General features: G+C 39.5%; 1 protein-coding gene across 1 annotated transcript; it reads left to right on the forward strand.

Moving 5' to 3' along the window:
* The first annotated feature begins 123 nt into the window (after positions 1-123).
* Positions 124-16,152, forward strand: LOC139743510 (uncharacterized). The gene is made up of 16 exons (XM_071653990.1): positions 124-321; positions 863-1,090; positions 1,570-1,713; positions 2,499-2,763; positions 3,231-3,430; positions 3,997-4,374; positions 5,684-6,176; positions 6,879-7,093; positions 7,877-8,102; positions 8,398-8,603; positions 9,190-9,340; positions 9,766-9,945; positions 10,545-10,813; positions 12,382-12,508; positions 14,534-14,844; positions 15,299-16,152. Exons 1-16 carry the CDS (start codon positions 142-144, stop codon positions 15,383-15,385), a joined length of 3,660 nt encoding a protein of 1,219 aa, XP_071510091.1. The 5' UTR covers positions 124-141; the 3' UTR covers positions 15,386-16,152.
* Positions 16,153-23,375: the final 7,223 nt, after the last annotated feature.

Raw genomic sequence — 23,375 nt, forward strand, 5'->3', positions numbered from 1 at the left:
GTTCACAAAGCTAGATGTTTTGTGCATTAATGCTAACTGTGCATAGGCAAAGAACGAATCTCTCATCTTCATGCAAATAATTATGTATTGTGGTAATTGTTTTAGCATTGTTGATCAAATGAATCTAATTTTGTAGACAATATGCAAGATGTCTGGACCTTCAGCACTGGCTACGAAAATAACACAGCAGTGTTTGCCAAGCTGGACACGGTTCACAACGGCCAACTCATTCACAACGGATCCATTGTCGTGGCACTGTCCAACACTACCATCCTGACTACACACATAATGTGGGAGCCATCTTGGCCTGAGGATCTCAAGGTACACATGGCCTTATGGCGTAATAATATTATGTTTGTTAAGTTCCTTATGCTCTCGATACATGGTAGAAACACACCATTTGAAAGACTTATGGTACTGTTTATACTATCGTTATCATGCCATTTACATGTAGCAGGATGGACTGGACGTCTTCTCACACTAATATTCTAATGTTTGTTTGTTTTTTTTTCAGTTTGAAGCAGTATTTGTACGAAGTAGTTATTGTAATAGTTTTTTATTTATTCATTCTTATGCTACATCTTTGGACTGTTTGTTGAACAGACATTTATTACATGAGGCAAGGTATAAAGAAATAAGTGTCTTGTGAAATGTGTGAAACAGTGGTCTGCAGTACTTCTTTGCCCTGGCTGTTTAGCATTTATACCTTGTAAAGGCCAAGAATCAGTGTGCTTGTGTAATCATTGTAGACAACAAAGTAACCCTGAAGTGCTATTCGTGCTTTATGTGGAAAAGGGTCCAGAATGTGAAAGCTTTACGTCAATCAAGTGATGTTGATTTTCTGTGATTTGTGATCACACAGGCTGCTGTGCGGGATATGGTGGCACAGATGCGCAGCAACATGGACGAATCCAGGCAGTTTGTGATGGACGAGTGGGAGCCGCTCGCTGCGAGGATCATCGCCAATAGAAACCGATTTGTCGCCGCCAACGCCGACATTGTTGGCAGTGCGATGCTGCTGAAGACACAACTGGAGACTCAGTGGACCCTGAACAAGCCACTGTTATTGGCTCAAGTAGCACGCTTCCCGGTACGCCCAATATAACTTCATCAGGCCTTGTTTTTATACAAATTGTCACAATATTACTATGAATGTGTCTTGCCAGTGCTGTATTGATCTTAGAGCCACTTAATAGACCATTATGAAAAGTGTTGTCTTTCCAGATATACATTATTTCCCATGACATCTGTGTATATGCTTGTGGCATACAGATTTGTGTGACCAGTGCAGTTTGGGTTTGGGTTAGGAAGGGGTTTAGTTTCTGTGTTTGCTTTTTGTTAGATAGGGCCGACATTAGTGTTTCAATGTGGAAGTTATTTTTGGGAGAAAATAGTTTTGTTATTTACTATTTCCATGTACTAACAGAATTTCAGTAAACTCCCTAATTTCCATTGGCAACTCATTCATTCCTTCATTCAAATTGTCTGTGGCATTGTTAGGTGGTCGTTGTGAAAGTTTTCGAAAATGCTGAAAGCAGGCTGTGTACGTGTCTCTGTTCTTTCTGTTAGATGAAATTCATCATGTTCAACATGACTCTCAACGAAGTCCTTGTCAGAGCCAGGAACGACAGAATCCACACCTTCAACTCACTCAAGGCCCAGTTTGCCGACATCGCAGAATACTTCAAGCGTCAGTGCCCCACTTCTGCCGAGGTGAGTTCACCATCACCCTGCAAAGATTGTACGATATTGCCATATCATGAAATGTGTTAAGGTGGCTCCCGTTTTAATGATGCTCTTGGAACTGATAGTTTTCTTCTCTTTTATCAACATTTTGTTAAAGCCCAAAAGAAAAGTGTATAAAGATGTATAGATGGTAAATTTTGGAACCAGAATTTTTACTTTGTTGTAACAAGAATTTTGTAACACCTGTATTCGTTATAACTGGAGTGCAGTGTCAGCTCAAACATATCATTCATTGATCAAGTGTGTAATAGTATGTGATAAATCCAGTGCAATCAATCCTGTCCATTACAACTTCTGTGGAAGTGCTGTATACATGTGTGCAGCCTTTATGGAAATTAAGAAAAAAAAAAAGAAGAATGATATCACAACAGTCACCTGAAACTGCCACCTGAAGTGCGAAAAGTCAAATTGCTGCTCATAACACTAAGGCCCCGTTGCATAAAACAATGGTAATTTTGCAATTTACTAAATTCATGATAACTCTGTAAGCAGTCGTAACTAGAAGCAATGATAGTCTTTGACCAATCAAAGCCAAGAAATCACTGATGGTTACCACTGGTTACCATTGAAAGTAAAGCCACCATAGATTTATGCCATGGGACCCTGAAGGGGGAGTTAGAAAAACTTTTAAGTGGAAGCATCTCCTGCCTGCTGAAAGTGGAGGACAAAAAAGTTGCCAGAATGTGGTCAGGATGAGATTTTGACTGCATCAATCTGTTTCCATGGCAATCATCTCTCTCCGCTGCATTCAGACTGTGAAGGAGGACTGGAGCGAGTTTGTGAACAACTGGAGAACAGTCGGGGCATCTGAGTTTGCTTCCGCCCTGATCCTGTCTGACACCGAAGAGAGCGACCGCGCCGAGATGGAATTCTACACAACGTTCTACCAACAAATGGTCGACAGCCTGAAACGCATGCGACCCATGAGGGAGCTCTTTGCGGAGCGCTTTGCAGCAGTTCGCCAAGCCAGAATTGCGACTGCTGAACGCATCGAGGCAGAATTCACAAGGAGAATCGGTGAGTAAAAAATATAATTGCAATGCCCAAAGGAAAAAGCAGTGATTGAAGTTAATATGTCCTCTTAAGTAGAATATTCTTGTGGTACTGTTATTATATCTATAGATACCTTGGTATGGTAGTAGCTTTCATGGCAGTTTTTAGGAGTTGGTCTTGGGGTTGAAAAATGACTGTTGTAATTATGTCATGCATTTTCATCAGATTTGCTTGGAATCAGCCATATGGGCAGGGTAAACAAAAGTACAGTGTATTTAAAAGTTACAATGGGTCTTCAGAAGAGCTGGTACACTAAATTTTTATCATTAACTCCTTCTTTTACAGAGATGTTTGCAATTTTTGTCTGTTGAAATTATTGCAGTCACTACTGCAACAGCATATTATGCACATCGCTGATAGGCCGATAGCAGTCCACAATGATTGCATGCGCCCTATTGACCGTGATCATATAACATACGTATACCTTTCAGGGGTTTTGTCAGAGGAGCAAGACATGGCACGTGCAGTCATTGAACACATCCGGGAAGACGTGGCATCGTCAAGGAGAAACTTGAATGAAACTGTGTCGTCGTGGAAACAGAACATCCTGAGAGAACTGGAGGCCTTCCAGCGACCCGACGTCTCCCCTTTCAGCTCTATGGCAGTTGAGCTCAAGGCATCTCTGAACCGAGTAAGCAGTGGCTCATGGGTTAGGGATGGGATGGGGTGAAATATGAAAGAACATGTAATTCCCAGATGAATTAACCATTTATTTTATCAAAATTGGTTTTAAAATGGCTGAGATATCCAAAAAACAGAGTAATCCTAATAAAAGGTGGGAGCCACCTTTTATTACGATCGCTTTGTTTTTATTTGTTTATGGATGTCTCAGCCATTCTAAAACCGATTTTTTATCAAATAAAATTTGAATTCCTCTTTAGAATTATATGCTCTGTACTATTTTTTAAGGGGTTTCTTTCTATCTCGCAAAAAGTTAAGCTGTTGAGGATGGACAGATTTTGCTACAACAGACATTTTCCGTAGACCCCGCCAGAGTATACTCAGGACTTGTCCTCCATGGGTTAAAAACCCAATCTTTATCTCCACCAATATTATACTATCCCTTTAAGTTAGGTCATGAAGAATTTGTATTCATTTGGACAGATAGAAATAAGCAATGTTTCTTGCATGCACAACCAAGTCAACCACTGAAGCATAGCCAACTGATACACGTTGTTGGTCCCTCTATTTCCCCAGGGGGTTGGAGAATTTCTGGTAGAGATGACAACCTTTGTGGAGATACTGATAGCTCCTTACATAGCTGTTGTGGAAATGCCCCTCCGATTCCGCCGTGCTACCCCCGATGTGTCCAGCAGCATGGACCTTGCAAGAATCCAAGCAGCCCTGGCAAACTTCAACAAGAAGTACTCCTCCATGGCTATCGTGCCTGCCCAAGAAGAAATCACTTCCCAGTCCGTGAGCAGCACTGTTGAAAATGCCATCTTCACTGATGACAGGTTCGCCAGAGGGTTGAACAAGACCTTGGACTTCCTGAAGAAGGTCTTCAATGGCACCTTTGAGTTGACCAAGTTTGATCTCGAGAACGGAGAAATCATGTTCAGGTTTTTCTTGCAGGTGAGATTCTCTGGGACACGCAGCACTAGGGTGAATAGTGATTGACTGAGGTTTCCTTAAGAAAACCTTCCAAAGTCTTAATTTTGCACATGCATATGGGGGGGGGGGAGGGGACTCACAAAGAATTTCTTTTAGTATGATTTAGGTTTAGTATGGAATGTCTGTAAATTTAGATATATTGTCTGATAATAAAATGGAGAGACAACTTACCTACAATGCCAACAGTTTGTTTGATATTATGATTTAATTTTTGTCCAGTAGCATGAATGACGATAGTTTCTGTACTTAAATGATTTTAAGTATCAATGTGAAGCTTCTTTGATGTTCATCGTGGTATGATACTCAGGTTTGTTGGAAGCTATCACATCGTCATTCTTGCAACTATGTGAAATAAATTGTCTGTGGCACCACCAAGTGCTTTTAAGTGTTTTGTATAGAAGCAGCATCTAGACAAAAACAAATTTACTGTAATTAAACCACCTCCTCCCTTTCTCATGCCCATTACCTTTTCTGTTTGTGTGGTTTGGCTCAGAGGAAGTGGTTTGGTGATTTTGATGTCTGCTTTACTTTAAAGTCATAATTTACCATTTGCAGATAAACAAAAACCCAGCATTAGTGCTTTAATGTAGTTTTAAAATGTGAGTTAAGGATAGAAACAACCACTGTAAAAATTTGAATCTATATAATCGATGTTATGTATTGTTAAAAACACAAAATGTTAACAATACTTATAATAAGAATGCTGCCAGACTAAACCGTCTACAGTTATGGTTTATTGAGGAAAATACTTTTTTCTCCTTACATTTTAGGCTTTATCGCAAAAATTTTATATCGCAGGATGTTTCGTGATACAACAGATCTTCACATATGCATCAAATGTGATATCTTGAACATCTTTAAAAATCACAGCTCCCAAAGGTCAACTGGACCTTTAATTGTGATGATGTCTGTCAGTTTGGTTTGGTTTTCCCAAGAACTGGGCATTGCAAGTGATGAAAAACTTAAACTGTTACTCATCCTTGTCCACTCATTTTCAGTGTGTAATCAGAAACTGGAAAGACAAGACTGTGTGTCAATACGGTCTATAACGAAAAAGAATACATTCTTTTTTTTTCTCTCTCTCATACCTCTGCACCAAAGGGTGCTAGAGATATGATTTTGGTGTTCGTAGGATGTAATAAGATTAATCAATATCAATATTGTATCAAGCTAATCAATGTGTTAGAGTCAAAAGATTTTGTTCTCCATGTCATCATTATTGTTGAGTAACTGGGCCATGTGTGTGTGTTGTTTTTTTTTTTGCCTAAAGGATTGGAAGAACATGACTGCAGTGAGGAATCTGACTGCACCCTTCTTGGATGCTCTCCCAAGGAACTTGTCTAACTTCAATGTTTCTGCCCTCAAGAAGCTTGCCTCCGAGCTGAACGTGCGAAGTCTCCTCAGCAAGTATCAGCAACGCTTCCAGGAGCAGTTCAGCAGCAACAGCACGTACTTCCGCGAGATCATGGAGCGCCTTCAGACGAGGGCCCGCGAGACGATCGAGACCCGCGTCCGGCCGCTCCTGGAGCGGTTCGAGGGCCGCGCCCTCCCGCGCTCCAGGCCATTCTTCCCCAGCTACCGCACCGAGGAAATCACGGAGCAGCAGCGCTCCTTCATGGAGGAGCTCGGCAGGCAGATGGACGTGAGCAGCATCGAGAGGATGTACGGCAGAATGAAGCAGGCGGTGTGTGGGGCCTACAACCAGATTAGCAGCACCATTTCCAAGGCTACATGCCCTAGGAAGCTCATTCCACCATTCAAAGGTAAAATGAGAAGCACATCCCAGGGCCCCATTTCATAGAATGTGTTATCAATGACAAGTTGTCACAGTTGTTATAAGGTACTGAAATCCTTGCATCTGATTGGTTAAGAGCGAATTTGTCACAGAAATGTTGCAGTTGTCACTGATAACAAGTTTTATGAAATGGGCCCCGGGACTGCATGATGAGTTTTTCAGCAAACACGCTTGTCTTTACTTCAAAAGAAAGTGATGCTCTATTGCTTCAGGAAATAAGTATGGATTGGACAGATCTTTGAATGCTCTTGTAACAATGCATGCAATTGAAGGGGGAGAAAGGGTTTAATGATTAGTTTAATTCTTTTGAAAAACAAGTATCCTGATGCCTCCACCGTGAAGGGGGCTGGAGACGTGTGGATGTCATGACTTGTAGTTATTCGAGAATCTGAGAGCGGGCCAAAATCATATAACGTGATGTTTATGATATAATGCTTGTTAGCATCTGGCCCCGTTTCAAAAAGAGTTAATATGATAGCAACTCTTGCTGGAATGGCAATTGTCATGACAATGACGAGAATCCAGCTTCCTGATTGGCTGTTGCTATTGGAAGTTGCCATTCCAGCAAGAGTTGCCATCTTAACATCTTTTATGAAATGGGGCCCTGGTGTACCAACTTAATTGTCATTTGTTTAATCTTCTGTTGTCGTTGTTGTTGTTTTTTTTTTAGCAAATGCCCTTGTGATTGGTGCACAGCACTACATGACCTTTGACCAGCAGTTCTACGACTTCTCTGGCAAGTGCGGCTACCTCCTGGCAAAGGACTTCGTGCACGAGAACGACTTCTCTGCAATCGTTGACTACGACCGCGAGGCTGAGATCCCCATCAGGAACATGATGTTCATGATCAACTCAACGACCTTTAGCATCAAGTCAGATGGCAGCGTGAGTGAAGGGGAAATAATTTTGTGTGATGCCAATATGCTAAAGGGTGATTCTGGACCAGTTTGAAGTTAGTCTGAAAAGAAGTGGTCAAAATCTTATAAACACAAGAGAGAAAACTTGATCAAAATTGGATGAATATAACATCGTTAAGTATTACTGATTTTTTCAATGCAGTTTTCAAACAGCTGAGAGGAATATGTAAGTAAGTCCAAAGCTGATGATGTCATCACCTCATAGTTTCCTTTGATCATATACAAAAAGCCGACGAAAATTAAATTTTTCTGCAATAAAAATGTACATTGTAATGTTATTCCTGGCTGAATAACTTTAAAATAATGACAGTCAGATATATTAGGATTTGAACCTGAGGCACAATTTCTTCTGAGCAAAGAAAACAGAAATTTTCAAGATTTTGCGTATGAACTTTAACCCATTGAGGACGAGTCCCGAGTATACTCAGGCAGGTGTCTATGGGAAATGTGTGTTGTAGCAAAATCAGTCTGTCCTCGACGAGTTAAGGCAAGTCAGTCTTATCAGACTAAGTTTTAATGGTCCAGAAGTTTCCCTTACTCAGTTGCTATCTCTTTAACCTTCAGTAAGAAAAAACAGACAAACAAGCCGACAACAAACAAAAACAAACAAAGAAACAAACATTAAAAAAAAGATTGCCTTTGGCTCCCAAGATGTTTGACATCCATCATATGAACGAAAGTTGAAGATGTGTCATTGCATGATTTCTGGGTCCTTGTCTGACTGGAGACGATTTTGAATCTTTCCCCGCAGGTCCTCGTCGATCGCCAGGCTCGTGAGCTCCCGTTCCAGGTGGACGACACCGTGGTGCTTCGCCTCGGAGATGCCGTCTTCCTGAAGAACGCCCACGGCGTCACCATCGGCTGCAAGCTGCAACACGACGTCTGCTTCATGGTCCTCAAGGGCAGGTACTTCGCCAGGACCGCTGGTCTCCTCGGCAACTTCAACTACGAACAGTACGATGATTTGAAGACCCCAGGTACGTGACAAGATGTGAAGTTGTGACAAGCTATGACTCCTTCATGTAGTTTACTTATGTTGCTCTAATGTCATGATATCAGTGAGATAAATGCAAATTAGATATGAGTTCAATAGAATTTTAATGTTCAGATAATATATAGATAGTTTGACATGTATGATTATATGCATTTCGATGTTTCAGATAATGTGTACACATAGAATTCAGTGCATGTGTTGCTGAGTTGTGGTTTCAAATATCTCAATTGTTGGAAATTGATGTTAAAGGGAGATATCAAATATGTGTTTTGATGCAGACAACGAGGTGCAAACCAACATCACAGCCTTTGCGGATTCATGGAAGGTGGGCAAGAACTGTCTGGATGAGGTGTCCTCCGACATCAACAGGGTCATCCCACAGATGGAGAGTGCCGTGGACTTTGACCCCCTGAACCCAGACAACCAGGAATGCGCCAACATGTTCTTGGACAACTGCTCTCCTGTTGCCCGCTGTCACAGCACTGTAAGTATTCAGAATGTCCCAGATCTACTCATTTTATTTAGAGTGTTTTAAACTGGCTCTCAGGTAATGAAACAGTTACGAGTAATAGATGTAGATAGAGAAGGAGATAGTTGTAAAGTAGGTCAATTATTCATCCAAGTGTCAGAAAACTTTGCCTGTAAGCCTTTCAGGACATTAGTGCAATAACAAATCAATAGATTCCTCCATTTGGTTAAATGAATTACTGTATAAGTGGATATTTTTGCCTGATTAATTTTTCGCGCTTGGCCAGGCAAAAAGAGTTTTGTGTGTTTTTTATTCTGCGGAATCAAGACAGAAACTACTGGAACATTTTTCAAGCAAAAATATTCACTACTTTTATTTTCGTGCTAGTTTCTGGTTGCGCAAAATGCGTGAAAAATTTCAACACCGCAAAAATTTCCACTTTTTCAGTAGTCAACTGTGGTGAAGAGACTGCTCATAGAAATGTCTGAAGGTCAGAAAAACACTAGCAATCTGTGATCGTGAAGAATAATGTGAGACTGAATGAAAAACAACAACAACAACCATAAAACCATCCCTGTGTTTTATCACTGATGTGCTCCAGGTGGATCCAGATGCGTTCTACAGGATGTGCGTGACGGACACCGTCAACGCAGCAGAGGAGGACCGCCATGCCAAGCTGTGTAGCCTTGTCTCCGCCTACAAGACTCAGTGCTGGATGTCTGGCTCTCCAATCAAGATGCCGGACACATGCAGTAAGCGTTGTATTGAAACCCCCCCCCCCCTTCTCCCCACCCCTCCCCCCTTCCCCCCAGCTGGCAGCGAGAACTCGAGACGTGCCATGTTTTTGTTCTTTTATTTGTTTTCTGTTGATGTGTGTGACAAGATCTATGAAGACATAATTTACCAAGTACAATGTATGATACTGACATACCTCGTTTACAATTCCTCTTCATGTTTTTATTTTGAATTCATGTAATGTCTCTATCTCTCTCTTTAAAGAACATAAATTGTTTTTGGATCTTAACCAAATACAATTATTTATTCTGTTAGTTTGGTGTGTCGATCACTATAATTACATCATGTTAATGTTCTCCTGGATGTGTGTGCAATAATTATATCACAATGCAAGCATGGGGAATATATCAATCTCTGAATACTGACATTGTTACTTCTCTAGTCACGTGCGAGCTTGGGGATCAGACGTTTGATGCCAGCTCACCCCAGAAGATCGAGGGCGAGGCTGTGCCCCGCAAGGCCGACTTTGTCATCGTGGTCGAGGAGAAGCAGTGCGTCCAGTCCCTGGCCGAAAACTTAGACAACATCGTAGAGAGGCTTGCCGGAAAACTGAAGGAAGATGGTGAGGATCTCACAAGATTTTTGTGATTTAAGCGAATCCGATTGTAAAGAAATCCTTAGGACTGGTGGTTTTCTGTCATTATAATCAGAGTTTTAATGCAGCCGCACAGTAAAGTCCTTAAAGAAGTATTGATGATAATTTTGTTGCAACCTGAATTTTTACTTCACTGTAATGAGACTGCTGGCTGATCTGGAGATCTTGATAATCTCTTCATACTTGATTTCAGTACATGCATTGATGTGTTTTTATTGTGCCTCCTCCCTGAAGGGTGAACAAGACATTATTGCTTTGTGTATCACAAATAAAGGTTTAGCGAATGTATGAGAATTATATCGCTTCAAGTGCAAATCCAGAGATTTCATGTTTGTGGATAGATTTGAAATCTGACATCAAAGACAAGGTATGGCGCTGACATATCTTTCTTTTACTTTTGAATGATATGACTTTGTTACTTTGGTATTTGTTACTTTGGTATTTGTATAAAGTAAAATTACTTACATCATCACCACTGCACTGTGTTATGAGGGACATAGGCTGTAAATGTTGTCATTTTTCATCACTGTTTTGTTCTGTTGTGTTTCCTTGGCGTCTCTCTCTAGGTTTCGAGGATGTCAGGTTTGGTCTTGCTGCATTTGGTGGCGCCGGTATCCACGAGTACCCCCATCCGCACACCATCAACCATCAAATCTTCAACCCCATGGCCAACGAATTTGTGCTCGGACGCGACTCGCTCGTGTTCAGCGAGGAGAGCGACAACAACGACACATTTGCTGCCATCAGCTTGGCCGCCAACTACCCATTCCGTGCCGGAGCCTCCAAGAACATCATCCTCCTGGGCTGCTCTGAGTGCAGGAAGGAGGACACTGAGGTACAATTGTAGAGTGGATGCTTTGATGTTTGACAGTTTGCATAGAATCTTCCCAACACCTCTCTAAAAAAGGGATTATGGTATCCTCCTCATCACCATTGGGATGTTTAAGTCATCGTTACAGCATGGCTCAACACTAACTTTTTTGTTTGGTGGCCTGATGGGGCCACCAAAATCCTAAATTTCAAATTTTTGGTGGCCCGAGAGAAAAATTTGGTGTCCTGAAAAAAAACAACAATAAAAAACATTAAAAGTCCTTTTTTTTTAAATGAGTCAAATACTTAAGATTTATGACAGTAAGAATTGGAAGTTGGACATATCTACTCATAAATAAACTCCAACAAACTTGCAACACTCACTCTCAGGCATTCATTCAGTCCTTTTCATCCATCCTTTGAACAAATTTAACTGCTAATTTCCGGCGCAAAAAGTTACGAATTTATTGACATACTTTTCAAAAAATTTTGGTGGCCCGACTTGCATTTTTGGTGGCCCCGGGCCACCGTTAGTGTCAAGCCTTGATTACAGTGAGATCCTTGACAGTTGGCCCAGAATCTTCTCAACACCTGGTTAAGAGAGGGATTATGGTATCCTCTTAAACATCATTAGGATGTTATTAGGATGTTATGACATTGTGATTGTAAGATCCCAAAATAAATGTATCTTTACATATAACACTATTAAATGCAATGGCATTGGGGGATTACAAAGCACCAATGACATGGCATGGCATGACCAGTTACAGCCTAGCCTACAGCTGAAGCACTGTTTCTCCTTATTTTATTTACTAACCTATCCATTTAACACTTGCCATTGTAATGTCAGTCAGAATTTTAAATGAATAGGTATAAGTAAAGCTCACTTGTAGACAAAATGTTTGATACCGAACATACATTTTAGGTTAAACACATGTATGTGTACCTGGAAAACATAAGTGATTGTTATGATTCGTCATACTTGCTGCACATTTGCAACAGCTGCAATGTATCTGAGTTGGATATAAAGAAGTGATGAGGTCATCGTGCGGTGTGTTTAGCGAAGACTTTCATCAGGCTTACTCTAGTCTTTACTTGTTCTCAATCCCAACCCTCCCCTCGGAGGGGTAGAGACAGAGATAAGTGGAAGCACTCTGGCACAGTGGATAAGACTCCTGACTCCGAAATAGAAAGACATAGGTTCAATCCCCGCCCAATGCTTACGTCCTTGGACAAGATGTTTTTACCCTGTAGGGGTAATTACCCCTGTCTAAATACTAGTTTAATAGTGATAAGGTTATATGTTAAGGTTAGGGTTAGGTTTAGGGTCAGAGTTTTGGTTAGGATTAGGTTCAGGAGTACAATTAGGGTTAGGGCCAGGGGAAGGATCTGGGGTAGCTGTCCGGGGGTAAATGTCCTAGACCCGTTATGACCCACCATGTCCCTCTTGACCCAGATATAAAAATGGGTACCTGGTAATACTAGTGTAATGATAATGGCAGGGCCCTGTGGTAGAGCAGAGGCAATACTGAAGAGGCTATCCTGGATAAACAAGACCTTATTATCACTATTCCCTTCTTTCCCCTGATGTAGATGGAGTTCAGCGACCTGTCTGTCGCCCTCAATAGGCAAGGCATCTCCTTCTTCATGCTCACTGACCATCAGTTCACCATCCGCAAGGATTTGTTCAAGTCCAAGTCCAAGTCCGAGCGTGTATACGGTATGTTGCCTTTTATTCAGCCACCTGGACTTTGACCATTCAGTCAGTCCGCAGCGTGTGCGATAATGAGGCACGAACGACAATTTTATTCAGAATCACGTTTACGCAGTTTGTGTCCTTGAGACTGACGAGATTTCGCGATACTTTGCGAGAGTTTTTGCAGAGGTCGCAATAACAACTTTCATAGCTTTCACAGTGCATTGTTAGACCCAGGATGATTGGGTAAGTTATAGAGCTGATTATGCTCATTAATTTGATACCTAATTTCCCTATTTTTGATGTCAATATAGTAGTCCATTTTAGCATCAAAGTAAACGATTATTTTGCCAATGTTCAAGAAGCTTTTAGATCATAGTTTGATGTTTTGCTAGTTCCTGACTGGTATTGAAAATAGATCTCCGTAATTTCTTCAATTTCACAATCGTGAAACTTGAGCGAGTATGATCAATTAAAAAACGAAGAGGGGCACCATTTTTAAGGTTGTGAATTTTCCTGTTGAAAACAAGGCAAATTATGTTTTCTTACTGGAAGTGGGGTAGTGAATGAACACGCGTGGAATGTGCTGTTGATACCCAGACAATGGTCGTGGACAATGGCCAGGATTGGAATGTTTCATGAGGAATTCCACTATCGCAGCTAGTCTTTGTTCATTCTGAAATGTGGTGTGTGCAAGCACATGGAAACATGTGCTTACTTCTTTCATGTGCATGCATTTCACCCTGTGTCAAGAATTCAGACTAGCAGTGCTCGGGGCAATCCACATGAATAATTGATTAAGCATTCATGTGCCTTGCAGCAGAGCTCGGGACAGGTGGCAGCCAGGTCCATTGTTCAGGGTCATTGTAAGTGCACACTCACATACACATCATTGGTTCCTGTGTAAAGTTCAAGTTTTGTACAGAGAGTGAAAATTCGATCACAATTTGGAACCTAACATTTAAAACTCACAGCATTGAGTCAGCAGCCAATGGATACTACGCAATGCGACACGCCGCGTCTTGCGACAGATTTCGACCAATCACAGACCCGGAATTCCGGTGCGAATGCGAGGATAATCTTTTTAAACTCGACGCTAGACATGTCTCTGAATTTTGCTAGTTCCTGACCCGTATTGAAATGAAGATGGGAAAACGTGCCCTTATTGTGATACTATATACCTTAGTGGACATAGTCTTCACCATATTTTAGAGGGGCATGAAAAATTTCAGGTTAATTTTTTGGCGTCAAACGTGAAGGAATATTTTTTGAATACAATACCGAACTTCGAGAGGGATTTTGATATTCTTTATTCTTCTTTTCCGTTTATTTTGATCATGAGCATATTTGCTTATGTTTTCTCTTTCAGTCGATACTAAAAGTGTCGAAAACTGACGAGAAATACTCGTTCTACACGGATTTATTCATGACCATGTATCTGCTCATTACGTATGCAAGCACCGCTCAGCCGTGCATACAACTTGAATAAATACGTGCGTTTTCGCTCACGCTGCGGACTGACTGCATTTGGGGCTGTGTATTGTTTTGTTAGAGAAACTGGGATTATAGCTAAATATAATCATAAGCACTTTCATTAAAAAAAAAAGATGTTAATACATGTACATTGATGGACAAATAGATAGATGGCTATGATGGAGAGGAGAGGGAGAGAGAGAGAGAGAGAGAGAGAGGGAGAGAGAGAATGAGAGTAAATACTTTTATTATTATCATTGTAGAATATTTCAGTCCTCATGCAATTTTACATACATTTATCTTGTTGAAACTGTCACCGATGTTGCAAGTGTATGACTGTGACGACAAGATTTTGTAAATCAAACGTCTACTAAACTTTATAGGGGCCATGACTGTATGAAACCTTGATTTAGTTTTTTTTAAACATGCTGTCAATAATTTATATGAAAAGGAACAAACATTGAGCGCTTTGTTTTGCTTTGTGTGTGTGTTTGTGTGTGTGTGTGTGTGTGTGTGTGTGTGTTTTTTTCAGTAAAAGACACAACAGTACTAGAATCCTGTGTCTTGATCTTACAGGTATGGATGATACTGCTGTCTACACCAGCAAGATGACCAGCCAAGACGTCTTGAAGGGTGACCGCACCCTCCGTGAGTTCATCCGAGAGCCAACCAACCTCTGCTCTCTTCTGGCCCAGGAGACCAACGGCGCCATCTTCGACAGCAGCATGATGGACAACAAGGGCTTCGTCGACATCTTCGTCAAGCGCATCGTCAAGGAGAGCGAGCCCAAGCCCTGCCAGGTCTGCCGCTGCGTCGAGGACAAGATGGTCGGAGTGGGGCGGTCTGTGTGTGAAGTGTGCACCGATCCCGCCAACCCCTTTCAGCACGTGAGTTTCAACCGCTTATGTGTTTTCCGTGCCGATTTGCCCCCAAAACTCCATGATAGCTTTGTACACATTGTCCAAATGCCTTTCATAGAATTGTCATTGACTAAGAAATCTAAACCCTTAGCCTTTCTGGAGTCAAGAAATCAAAATTAAGAAATAATAAATCTAAAGTCACTTGGTAATGTGGTAAGTTGTACACATATATGTGTTATGTTTATTTTTGTTTGTTGTTGTTGTTGTTTTTCAATAGGACATAGAAGGATATGCTTTTTGATCGACTGTTCTTGTTTAATGCATCTCATTATGCATCCACCATAGACTTTCTAAAAGGAATACAACAAACAAGTGCTTTCCTGCATTTACCATGATCTCGTGGTCCTATAGATGCTCATTTTGCCCACACCACAAATGACTTTTCAACCATGCATCCTATCATTCTCTGTTGTGTCGACAGGCTATACGGGGCAGCATCCGCGACTTTGAACTGAGGTACGACCTTCCACACATGAGATTCAGTGACCAAATCGAAGATGAGGAGTAGATAAAAAGTCCACCATGTATTTAATGACCGTGACAGATAGTAGGTAGGATAACTAATCCCTTGATCTCTTTGTTGGCAGCATCTAGGATGGAGTTTCCAAACATATTGTATAGAATGACCACAGGATGAAGTACTAATGTTCTCAACCAAATCAAAGTACAAGGATATGTTTGGCATTGTAGCTAGATATGATAGTCTGCTGTTGAGTTTTCTGCAGTAATTCAGCAAAGAAATTTATTCTTTGCTTCTTCTTCTTCTTTTTCTTTTTTCGTTCTTTTGAATGTACATGGGAAGGAAAGCAATAGTCAAGCAAATTGGAATTTGTCATGCCAATTATGTCTTTTAAGTTTCATAGTTGTGCCATGTTGGTGGGTAGAAAGTTAAATGCTAGAATGCGATGCTCAATGCAAGAAAGACCAGTACGAAGAGGCTCTTGGCTATCTTCTTTGAAACTGAGCAATTGTTGTATGTATTGTTTGTGTTGTAAATGTCTGTACAATACAGGGCAAGGGGATATAGCACAGAGGATGAGGGTACTAGACTATATATTAGCTTTGATGTGTGTCAGATCTATGCATGCACCCCTTTGCGCACAGTGATAAAGACAGTGCCAATGTCAAAGACTTTGTGTGTTCATATGCTTGTATATGCCAAGCTCAGCTTTTGACGTATGGTTGGGGCCCAGTTTTTACGCAGTAACTTCACGATGATGTAGGCAGGATTCTACGTGCTCTTTGTGAGATTAATAGTTAAAACTGGACCATGAATGATGGGCTTGTTTTTTTTCCGCCACAAACCCACCAATTTCTGTGTTATGTCAGTAATGTTATGAAGAGCTTTACCTCATACATAGATTTAAGATAAACTATGCAATATAGCACAGTTATGTAAAGCTTGTTGATACAAACAGTCTATGAAGATTATGCTGCATTGGATTTCCACGTAACACATTTCTATTACTGAGAGTGAAAACAAAACTTCATTACTTAACAACTTGAGCAGTGGATGTCAAGGGTTAGTTTAACATCATTGTCCACAGACACCGTCATTTCAAAACATAAATGCTGATAAGAATTGTGATTCAATGTCCATGTAATTTTTCAGAATCCCAACTGCTAAATCATTTGTTGATCCTTCGGAAAACTACCAAGTGTGTAGGAATTATATTTTCTTACCAGAATGTTTCTTTTTATGATATGCTGTGTGTTTGTATGTGTAATTATGTGAATGACGATTTTGAAAAATGTATAGTTGTTCTTAAAGCATTAAAAGTGACTTTATTCAGAGATTAATTTGCGTCATCATGATCATCCAAATCTCTTGCGCATATTTTCTGTTGCTGTGTGTGGAAACTAAAATATTAAGGACAAAGATAAACAAGAAATGTTGTTGGTGTAGACACTTTGAGAGAGATTAGGGTTAGGTGGCATTTCATCACCCGTTTTGGTCAGAGATTTTCATTAACAAATTTACTCTATTGTCCAAGCAAATGCAAGCATTTCAGAAGCTTAAAACATTTATCTGTAACTGACAAGTTTCATGAAACGATGCCTTGATTCCTCCCATTGTGTACATACATGAATAACAGTTCAAACCAACTTTACATGGTGTCAAAACCTAATACATCTGTACCCCAATTCTGCAGAGATTTTCTCTCATTGGTCACTCATTGGAAGCAAAGTTCATTGCTTCTGGCCACCCACAGAAGTGTATTGAATCGCAGTTCGATGAATTCGACTTATGTTAGTCGACTATCAGGTCAGTGTCAGACATGACGGGTGAAGATCAAATGAGACAAGATCGTCAAATGACGATCACGCACAACATGTCTGACACTCACCTGATAGTCAACGAACGAAGTGGGAGTCATCAGACTGCGATCCGGGTGACCCGGAGCAACAAAATTTGCTTCCGATGAGTGACTGATGAGAAAAAAAAGTCTCTGTAGAATGGGGTACATGTATTACCCTCAATAGCCAGAGATCAGAGAGCTTCCCCCACTCCTCTCGACATTTTTTTTTTTTTTTTTGCTATAATTTCTCAATGCAATAAGATCTCTCACTGACATTTCATCTACACTGTTTTTTATTTCACATTCTCCACATATCTGAGAACTTGGGATTCGGTTTGGGATAGAAAGAGTAAAACATTGATGATCAAGGTTCACAGAAAACAAATGGAAAAGAAAAACACCAATGGTTTGCCTTTAAAATTAGGCTCTTGCTCCGGGAAATTTGGTTTGAAAGCAGCCCAGACTGAGACTACATGTATATGGTATAGTCTAGCATTTTTCTTTTCTCTTGTAGAATAGATGTGGTTACGAGGGTTTTACTTTCATATTGCAGTCACTCTTTACATCTCGTGTTTTTTTCATATCGGGCACTTCGTGCTGTACAGTACTACAACAAAATGCGTTGATGCCCATGGCTTGTCTGTGTCCCACTTCCCTTGTTCATTTTCACTTTGGTAGAGGTTCTAATCTCCTATCACCCATCAACATCAAATTTTGTCGTCTTGGCCTCACTTTACTTGGCAACACAGAATTTGCTTATTTTCAATACTTGAGAAAAATTATGTGGGGCTGGTTGAATTTATCTTATCTACACAAGACCAGAACAAAATTGCAAATACAGCTGTATTTTATTCAGAAACTTAATCTTATTATTTGTCTCCATTTAAAGGAGTAGTTACAGATTAAGCATTTAAGGGGCTTTTGATGACTTCTTAACTGAAATAATGTTGCAACACCATAACAGAGGTGATATGAAAGAGAAGTGTTTATTCCACCTTATCTAATGCAGTCTTGTGTATGTACCAGCAATGGATAATTCAAAAAGTGTGATGAAACGATCTAAAGCCACAAATATGACTTTACCGTTGAATTACCTAGGGTTCATCATGAAATTGTTTTCTAATGATGAACTATACTTCATCTTGGTGCTGGTTGGCAAGCGCAGAAGTAATCAAGTGGCCCCTACTCGGATGACATGCTAAAACTGCATGATTACGTCAGAAATTCTGCGATTGTTATATATCAAGTGTGAAGGGTCTCTGCATGACGTCAGCAGCCACACGCTTGCACACACTCTTGATTATAATGTGCCATCATATAGTGGCCTCTAACAACCAAGGTTGTGTAATGTTAAGTGACCAAATAGATTTTATTTCAAAGAGATATAGACAAATACATGTACCTTATTGGTCACAGTCATACCTGGGATATCTCATTTTCATGGGATACCACTGGATATTGCTCTTGATACAGCCAGAGAATGCACTTCTGATATATAACTTTAATTCAAAACCTTAATACAATGTACCTATTCTGGTTGCCTGTTGAATAGAATCAAGAGATACATGTAGGAAGAACGGATTGATTGTTGAGGAACAAAATTCTACAAGGTTTCAGTCCCCTTATGTAGTGTGAAAGTATGAGGGAGAAGCCAGCTCTTGAGATAAATAGACTGACCAAGTGCATTATATATATTATATATATATGTATATATATATATATATGCATATAATGTATATATGTATATAATGTATATAAGGTATATATATGTATATACATGTATATAAATAAATATATATATATATATATATATATATATATATATATATATATATGTAAATAACAGCAATAAATAGTTTCTGCTCGGAGTCCTAAGAAAGTATAGATTCACAACAGTAGGTCAATATAAACTCCGTTGGAGACGTCAAATTTACGTCTCCAACGGAGTTTATATTGACCTACTGTTGTGAATCTATATATATATATATATATATATATATATATATATATATCGGGTGTCCCAAAAAAAGTGGAACGGTGGATTTTCAGTACCTTGCATTCTAAAAGTGATATATTTTTGACATCATTAGAAAGAGCATCCTCCGCAGAAGACCATGATACCAAAATCATTAAATTTGGTTCAGTACTTTTTATTCTACGCCAATTTCTGTAAATGCAGTCATTTTCAATTTTTTGGGACTTATGAGATAATAATTTGGTTCCGACACGCGTTCCATACCGTGAACTGTGTAAGCTCGTTCATCCATGTCAACAAAAGATAACGCTTTCATATTAGGAGCGCACACACAGACACACTCACAGACACACACACACACAAACACACACACACTGTTTTTTCCTGGCCCGTGCCCAATGTGAAAGCTGTATCTTTTGAGTACCTTGCATTCTAATATATATATATATATATATATATATATATATATATATATATATATGTATATATATATATATATATATATGTATATATATATATATATATATATATATGTATATATATATATATATATATATATATATATATATATAATGTATATAACAGGTGTTAAAGGCCCCTAGAAAAGAGACCCCAAAAACTTTTTTTGAAAGTTTTGGATAATATGCATTGACAGAAATAGGGATACTTGCCCTCACCAAAACAACTCATCCGTCCCTGGAATCAGGGTAGTTTACCCAGTCACTTCAAATTCTAAGAAAAATGACTTGATTCCGGAAGGACTGGACTTCCTGAATGATGCGGGATGACTCATTTTCCAGAAAACTTATTTGTTTATTACTTTTTGTTTTAATTGTGATTCTCAGAAATCTTTCTTTCCTTTTGTTTTAATAAAAACCGCAATGTTACACGAGTAAGTTGTCCACGAGTTGGTGTGATAATAACATCAAAAACAAAAATTAAGCTGAAACCAAGTTTAAGATCAAGTTTTCAAGAACACTCGAAAATTTGTGTGCCGAAGTAAACTGTTGGTGATTACAGCACGAACTCATGGTTTCAGTTTTATTTTTGATATACAACTTGTAATCCAAAGTATATAGACAGATAGATATATAATCACTCAGAAAAAAAGACAGTAAACATTTTGTTTTTCGTGTTCACATTTTTCATAGAAGAATTTGATGAAAATCAATGTATAATGTATCATATCAAAGGTAATTTAATTGGCTATCGCTCTAGTAGGTCAATACAAATGGAAAGTTTACGCATGAGTGAACACAATCGTTTTTATTCTCCAAGGCACAAAAGTAACAATTGCGAAAATTTACATGTTGTCTTTCATTTGCAAATGCCCATCAAGATAACAATTATAAAAAAGACCAGTTTAACACAAAGAGAGACATGAATGAAATAGCAAAAAAGAAGAAGAAATAAATAAGTTTTCATTTTCTTTAGCTCTTTATAACCTCAAACTAGCAGCACCCGTGGAAATCCACGGGTCTGAGGGGTTTTATTTTTTTCTCATAATACGATTTTGCACATTTTTATTGAAGAAATAAAACGAAAAGTTTTCTCATTCTTTCGTTAATTGTGCTGTCTTCTAAATGACCACCCTTCCCAGAAATTTAATCCATGTAATACATTTTTGTAGTATGTGCCCGGCGATCCGGTCCATTGGTAGGGATAATTCCTGCCACTACTTGTTTTAATTATAGAACTTGAGTTTCGAGGGGTTATTTGCACCCGTTGAAGTCCAACAATTGTCTTGTTGCCCCTCACCCCTCCTCCCCCCCCCCCCGTCACGCACACACACATTTCCACCTCCGCAGGGCAAAAAACAAAAACATTCAGGGAAAATTACCAAAAACGCTAATGAGATTCCCCGTAAGTTCTGCCCACAGATTGTTCCCGTCGAAACGGGAAGATATTAACACTATGACTTTGATTACTGTTGTGTTATATGAGCGCACTACATTTATCACAAGTGTACGCATATTCTATGTATTCTATATTTGAGTGATACGGTCAGAGCAGCAGTCATTACATGACGCTAGTTTGTGATAGTGGATTAAAGTTGTTCATTTTATCGTTAAACAACTATGTCCTCTGTTCATCATTGAATCTGGTCCACTATTACAACATGGTGGCAGCGGTGGGATAATAGTAATTGTAATAGTGTTGTAATAGTGGACCAGATTCAATGATGAACAGAGGACATAGTTGTTTAACGATAAAATGAACAACTTTAATCCACTATCACAAACTAGCGTCATGTAATGACTGCTGCTCTGACCGTATCACTCAAATATAGAATACATAGAATATGCGTACACTTGTGATAAATGTAGTGCGCTCATATAACACAACATCCCCCTCCTTCTGAAAAGATACAATGACGAATATTTTTAAACTGCACTTGTACATATGGAAACATTCACATTGATCTTCCAAGTATTATAAATGTGAATCTCTGACACAAAATGCTGAAAAATGGAGGAAGCTTGTTTGAGATTTGCATAGATACGTTGAATTACAATCAGGCAGGCAAATAAAATCTATTCTTCTTGAAACAGCCGGTCTCACAAATGCAATATACTCAGTATCAGAAACTCTTTTTTATCAGTATAAGTTTTACATTTTTCATACTGAACAAATCTCGACATATCTGGTATCGAAAGATAGAACGAATAAAACGATAACGTTATTCAAACTTATTGTCACAAAAATGCATGCAGTTTAACACCAGCATATTTACAAATAATTTCACGTATATCTTCGTGATATCTTTAATAATATGAAACAGAAATAATTATATTCATGCGGAATGTACATATGTATGTAATAGAAACATAATGATTTAGCATTTGAGTGTGTACTCAGATTATCATCAACACAGGAAATGATTTATATATGCTTGTATGTTTGTTGTTTTTTTAACATTCAGTTGAGATGAACTTTTGTATGTGAAATTAGTGAACAGCTACATCATAGTTTCAATACACAAATGTGATTAACAGTTATACACAGATATAGCATGCAACAAACATTTTGATAAATGTAGCATATGTCGTAGTTGTTATGGTTCCTGACTTAAATTTCAAATATTGTCTTGTGAAATAAAATGATGTGTTTCACTTGGTTACACAAATGTGCTGTAAATAAATCAACACTAAACATAATGAATGAACATATTATTTACACTGACAATGCTGCTAGTTCATCTTCCAGCATTGCATTACTCTTGGTACCGCGATGGGGGTCTGACTTCACGTCCATATCGCGTTATGTACCGGGTAGAGACTGATTTCCTATCAGATTGTCTTTGTCTTCTGTCTGGATGTTGTCTCCTTTCCTCACTCCTGTCGTCGTCTTCGAAGTGAACCCGTTTTGGAACTGTTGGCTTCGTTCCGGTTGGCATCTCTCTCAGGTGAGATCTATTTCTCCTCAAGATGCTACCGTTGGGAGTTGCTACTTCGTAGGATCTTGGTTCCTGACGTACTTTGCTCACTTCGGCAGGAAGCCAAGTGTTGTCTTTGGGATTCAGAACTCTCACTTTCTGTCCAACGTGCAGAGGTGGTAAATCCCTACCTCCATGCAAGTCGTGATTGTGTTTCATGTTCTCCTGTCTCTGAAACAACAAATCAGGCGTAGACGATTTTTGGTCAAGTGGTGACTTGGAAGTGTTGTCCTGATTGGTCTTCCAAAGAGTAATTCAGCAGGTGATGGTAGGTTGGAGTCGATTGGTGTGGCACGAAAATGTAGTAGTGCTGTCTGGATGTCTTGTCCAGTTCTGGTACACTTGGTCATGATTCCTTTCACAGTTTGTACCATGCGTTCAGCGAGTCCGTTGGATCTTGGATATCGCGGAGACGATGTAATGTGATCAATTGACCATTTCTCACACATCTCTTGGAATGGTCTTCCAACGAATTGTGGACCATTGTCTGATATCAGAGTTGCTGGTGGTCCGAAAAGACTGAAGATACCACTCAGTATGTTTGCGACTGCCGCACTGGATGTATCCTTCAACTTGTGAACGATTGGATACTTTGAATGGTAGTCGGTCACCAACAGGTATTCTTCCTTGTTGAAAGTAAACAAGTCAGTTCCAAGCTTCGTCCACGGCGAAGTTGGTATGTCGTGAGGTTGCAAGGGTTCTCTTTGTTGCTTGACTTGATTTTCTTGGCAGGCGTAGCAATTCTTTGAGATTTGCTCAATGTCTTTATTGATGTTCGGCCAATACA

The sequence above is a fragment of the Diadema antillarum genome, unplaced genomic scaffold (assembly GCF_040938485.1).
Source record: "Diadema antillarum isolate AM-2024a unplaced genomic scaffold, OU_Dant_1.0 seq00001089_RagTag, whole genome shotgun sequence".
NCBI lineage: Eukaryota > Metazoa > Echinodermata > Echinoidea > Diadematoida > Diadematidae > Diadema > Diadema antillarum.